The 6,000-nt window shown below is 36.2% G+C and overlaps 1 protein-coding gene across 4 annotated transcripts in view; it reads right to left on the bottom strand.

The window, feature by feature from the left end:
• Window positions 1-559: 559 nt before the first annotated feature.
• Window positions 560-6,000, bottom strand: part of zip (myosin heavy chain 10) — a 242,554-nt gene continuing 237,113 nt past the window's right edge. For all 4 annotated transcript variants that reach the window (XM_067773456.1, XM_067773457.1, XM_067773455.1 and 1 more), the window contains exon 13: window positions 560-1,247. In XM_067773456.1, coding sequence (XP_067629557.1) covers window positions 1,121-1,247 — 127 coding nt within the window. In that variant the 3' untranslated portion in view covers window positions 560-1,120. The remainder of the gene's footprint in view (window positions 1,248-6,000) is intronic.

Genomic DNA, 6,000 nt, shown 5'->3' with positions numbered 1-6,000 from the left:
TTTTAATATGCTATTAATCCGATCCACCATTTCAGAGCTATTGTGATTCAAAAAGTGAGTTTCGATCACGGATCGTAACGTAATACAGGCCTTGCATGCGATGTGTCCCCACATGACACCAACCATATTTTCAATTGTAATGTAGAACCTACGCCTCTAACACCAATCGCCCTATGGTCCCCCCTGTTGAAACTGCCAGGATCTTCAGAGGTTTGTAATACTGGGTCCGTATTACGTTTTACGATCCGTGATCGAAACTCATTTTTTAAATCACAATAGCTCTGAAATGGTGGATCGGATTTACGACACATGTGAACTAGTGACAAACGGTGCTAGTTACATCCATAACTTATTCTTGGATTTAGAAATAGTTTGACAGTTGTATGAAAAGGGCTTCACTGATCGTAAAACCTAATACGGGCCCTGTATTTAACCCGCTCGCTCAATCTGCCTTTTCACAAATTAAGAAAACATTTTTTAAGCAGAAAAGTATTCGGATAAATCGCAATATAATGAATGCAGTACGTGCATAGCGCGCGGTAATAAATATTACAATTGCTGTGTTATCATATTTTTACTTAATTTATTTATTTTTTCCTTAAATGTAATATAAATGCAATTTTCCGTAAATCGAATACTCTTTTATAGGCTCAGCTTCATCAATATCAAATTCGTATCGTATAAAAATGTTTACCCATATGCATTTATGTATGTTAAGTATATGTTATAAAGTATGCTGTATGTATTATTTATGTATTTATAGTTATATAAGTATATATGCATTCTCACTTACTGTACGTCTATTCTTAAAAGGAAATGTATGTATGTATAAAAACCCACGGTGACGTATAAAAAGAATACACTGCGTTTAATTCGATAATTAATTTATAAATTTCCAATTTGTGTGTATGTACTATGTATGTATATCATGGAATAGATGTGTGTATATGTGTGAAAAGTACTCATACTCGTTTTCGATACTTTTTATAACTGTTTTAGTTGCTGCTAACAAGCAATTAACGGCAGATAAATGGAGTGTTCGAATTTGTAAAAAATAACAGAAATTAATAAATGTGTTTCGTATATTGATTCCATTAAAATATAATTTTTTATTAATGCGTTAATTTCCCGAATCTTCGCCGTCCAATGATTCATCTTGCACCGAAGAACTATCATCGCCTCGTTTTGACGATGATGGCGTGCCAGTTAAGCGGCTAGAACTTAGACCCATACCCCCACCAGTTCGTCTGCAATAGAACAAGTAAAGATAAACCATTTAATATAATAAATGTATAATTGCGATCAAAACTAAACATTTTCATGCAGGACAACAACACACATTTAGCTGCGGAGCCATCAAAAATCGAGATGTAACATCAAATGAAATTTTTTTTTATATTTTTTCAATTAATTATTGAAAACTTCTCTTAAGGATACTTATTATAAATAAATTTTAATGTATGTATGTTAAGCACGTTCAAATGTGTACTATTTTCTATTCATAAACTAACTTACTAAACACGTAGCAGTAACAATATGTTACCACCGACCCTGATGATTACGATATTTTCAGCAAACGGTTGCAAATACATACATACATACATACATGTTCAGGTGAAACAAGTCTGTGTAAACTTAACATAGGAACAAATGGTGGTACTTTCCGTAGATCCTACAAATATCGCCAATAATTGCGGAATCAGTCTGTATATCATAGCGTTAAAGTCATAGTCAACGAACTGCACCGTACCACGACTATATTGTGCTGTGATTCTGGGGATTGTGTAGCGCAACTCTTTCAAGAAGTTGCCAGTGCAATTTATAGCTTCTCCAACCCAATTGCCAACTTAACCTACCCGTGATGAATCCTGCTTATTAAGCAGGCGAAGCTGTGGCTACCCTAAGTTCTATGAGAAACTCCGGAAAAGGACCATCAAAATCGATAACACTCCGCAAAACCTTAGGGGAGTGTCTTTATAGCTACATCAAATATATTGTGCTTTAAGTATGTATGCTGGACACCGCAGGAAAACTGATGGATAGCCTCCTAAAGCAACGCCTCACGAGAGCAATAGAGAATGCTGAAGGACTGTCTCCAGAGGGGCTATTCTACAATAGACGCCATTGCATAAGTGATAAACGCAGTCAAAAAAATCGAGCAAGTCCGGTAGTCCTGCTGGTCACGCTATTTGCAAGAGTGCCTTCAACTCAGCCAGGCCGGGCGACATGCTTGAGGCGTTAGAACCCTATTTCTGAGGGACCGCTATATAACGTACTAAACCACCCAAGGCCAAAGAAAGGTTAAGATATCAGGCGGAGCAGCCTAGGATTCGGTACTAGGCCCAGATCTCTGCAACATTTCTAACGACAGTCTTCTTCGATCGGACATGCCAGAAAGTACATTCCTAGTTGCTTTCGTGGACGACGTGGCATATGAACTAAACCAGGTCGTGGACAGTGAAAATAGATGGATGGCTGATCACGGTCTTCAACTGGCAACATCAAAAACGGAGATCGCCATAATTACAAAGAGGGGTATCCTCATTATCATGATTTGAGTAGATTAATAGAAGCACAGGCGATCCGAAACCATGTAGCTGAAAGCTGCTTGCATCAATTGTTTATACTGTTATACCATGCAGGAATCTGGGCGGACGCAATGATATACCGGAAGACCCGAATCGCTCTCGCCAAAGCAGCTTCGGCTTACCGCATGATCTCGGCTGTAGTTGTTCTGGTCGTTGCCGTTAAACACACCGATATACCTTCTCGCTAAGGAAAGAAAGGCAATATACGACATTATCGGAAACGAGTAGAGCTGCTGTTGCCATACAGGCGCGAGAAGAATCAATTCGACTCGGGCAAGAACAGTAGCGATGCGGAAAGGGAAAAAATTCCTGAACTGAACCCATGGTTGAGGCGACCACACGGAGGTCGAAATTTTCCTGAATCAATTTCTAATCGGCCGTGTCCGGTTATATTTGTACAGAATGAATTGAATTGAAAACCTGAACTGTCCGTATTGTGGAAAATTGGACAATGTACGCCACACCTTCTTCGAATGCTTGCACTTCGCCGAATAGATACTTGGCGACATATCCCAGGACAGTGTCATCAATAATACGACCTTTAGCGTAAGTGTAGCCATGGAGTTCACATAACGCGCACCCGTGCCTACATAAGTAATGTTAAAAAGTAAAAAAATCATCCATTTCAACTTTGAATAACTCTTAAATGAGTGAATACATCTCAAACTTATTGAAGTTTTCTTCGTATTTTTCTTAGCTTAAAGACATAAATACCCATTTACTATGGCGATATTTGTTTTTTAATTTTTTGACACGGGGGGGCCTATCACTCGAACTCTCTCATTAGGTATTTACAGTGGCAATTGTCAAACCCATATTTTACTATGGGGTCCTTGTTGGGTGGACAGCCACACAAAATAGTACGTTTACCAAAAAAACTTGAGGGGTATGCAGATTAGCTATTATTAACATAACGGGAGCCCTAAAAACTTTGCCGACAGCAGCAGTTCATGCCATAATTAGGCGTTATTTAAAAAAATTATTTTGATTTCTCTGCTTTTCTGAGATTTGAAATTGAATTGAAAGGGAAACAAAAGAAATCCAAGGTAAGTAATAAATTCTAGGTTACGGGTTGCCAAACAATATATACCCAGCTGTGTGCTCTCAAACATAATAAGGATAAATTTAAAGAGAAATGGCACGAGCATTTAAAATTATACATGTAAATATCGTCTCCGTAAGAGGATATCAAAGCATTGCCATCATAAATGTCTTTACGACATTTTGTTAGTATAATTGGTAGATTTTTGTTCGACTAATGGTATTAAAAATGATGTGGAGATTTTGCTCAGCGGCCTTGTTATGAACCCGATTTGAAAAAAATGTATGTAATTTAAGTGTTCGAATCGCATTTCCGTTCAAATCAAGTTAAAGAATAAGGCCGCAGGTCTTTATTTAAATCATAATTTAATAATAAAACATGATTTAAAATTTGTTTTGAGTTTCGAATATTCTAAATTATAAATGAAAATAAATGTAACGCGCGATAACCTCCGAAGAGATCTAAGGCCGAGCTCCTCTTCTAATTTGCGTCGTGCTCCTCTTGATTTTCCCTACAAATTGGCCGGACGGGACCTACATGTTTTATGCCGACTCCGAACGGCATCTGCAAGGCAGAGAGCTTTTCATGGCAGAAATACACCCGGAGCGCTTGCCAAACACTGCCGAGGAGCGACCCCGCTTAGAAAAATTTTCTTCCAATTGAAAAACCTTATTTCTAAAATTTTGATGTTGCTTTGCCCGGGGTGCGAACCCAGGGCATACGGTGTGATAGACGGAGCACGCTACCATCACACCACGGTGGCCGTCTTATATATTCTAAATTGCCCAACCAAAAAAGCAGTGAATTAATCAAGGCAAGAAATCAGTATAAAATAAATATTACTACTTTTATTCTGTGAAAATTGGTTATACATAAAAACGTTATATTTTAACATAAAAAAAAACAAAACAAAATTTTACTGAAAAAATTATTTCAAAGCATAAAGGCAGTTTAAGTCAAACTATTATATGAAAAAATTAAAAAAAGCAGTCAATTTCATTTTACTGCTTTTAGATTTCAGGAATCTGATAATTTTTAAAAAAAAAAGTCTATATTAAACTCGATTCCTCTATGCGATCATAAACCACCAAAAGGAAACAAAACAAGATACATTTCATATGAGAAAAACTAGATTTGAAGCCATTTTTTACTGAGCAAAGTCCCGGAATCTATAGAACAGATAATATAAAAAGTGAAAGTTCTACTATAGCCTTGTTGTTTTTTGCACGCTTATACGTTTCGTTTGCGCGTGAAAAAAAAGCCTATATTCGTTTATATAATGCTTAGGAGACCCATCTAGCGGCAGTGGTTAAACAACTAGCTACAGCACAGGGTGTACCGAAAAGCGGAGACACAACCCTCTGTTGTATTTCTGTGTATAACATACAGCTGAATTAGTTGTGATAAATAGTGGACGCGCATAGAATACATAGAATTAGTGCAGAGGGTGAAACATATATACATATTTCAGTTACATCTGAGTATAATGCGTATTGAATTTTAGTAGTACTAATTTTATGCGTAGCAATTTCAGAGGTGTATTTAAAGTTTGTTCGTTAGCAGTCCATATAAAGTTTAAGCGTAAACGTATATAGATGTGAAAAAAAGCACAGCTTATATAAAGGTATATTATGAAATTTGCCACACCACTTTCACCTTTTTAAAGATCTAAAGAATTATAGGGTCATAAGTATAAAATTACTTTTACACTTGATATAATTACTACTGAGCGTTCATTGGTTTTATCCATATGTCATATTGAATTAGTTGAAGCTAGATAGTGTTTTCAATTTTTAAATACAATTTAAATTTATTTATTTATTTATTTGAATTAGTCTACGAACATGAAAGATATTCTTACAGACTATGAGTAAATAAAATTTAGCAAATTAATAGATTACATTAAATTTAAAGTATAAAGAAAATATGATTTCGATACCGAAAAATCAAGATCGATAGAATTAGAGATTATATTGAATTCATTAACAGCCCTTGACAAAGGGGCGTTCCGAAGATAATTTATCTTAAAGTTTTCGCAATAAAAAATATTTGAAAATCGCAGTGTCCCTTGCGGGACATTAAGATAAATGCGCTCCAGAAGGTAAGCACAGCCAACAGTTCCTTGTATAATGCCAAAAACAAAAGTTAACGAGAGGACAGACCTTTTTCTAAAGATTTAAGATTTATTAACAATTATCGAGACCTGTAGGAGGTAACTGGTTCCGTGAAGCGAAGGCAAAGCAAAGCGTATTTAAGAAACACTTTTTGAACACGTTCTATCCTGTCTATTCTAAATTGATGAAATGGACGCCATATAAAGGCTGCATACTCCAGATAGGGACGTACAAAAGTGGTGTAAAGCAACCTTAA

This window comes from Eurosta solidaginis, chromosome 3 (genome assembly GCF_040869045.1).
Source record: "Eurosta solidaginis isolate ZX-2024a chromosome 3, ASM4086904v1, whole genome shotgun sequence".
Taxonomy (NCBI): Eukaryota; Metazoa; Arthropoda; class Insecta; order Diptera; family Tephritidae; genus Eurosta; species Eurosta solidaginis.
Note: the sequence above shows the minus strand (reverse complement) of the source record. Positions and strands in the feature narration are given on the sequence as shown.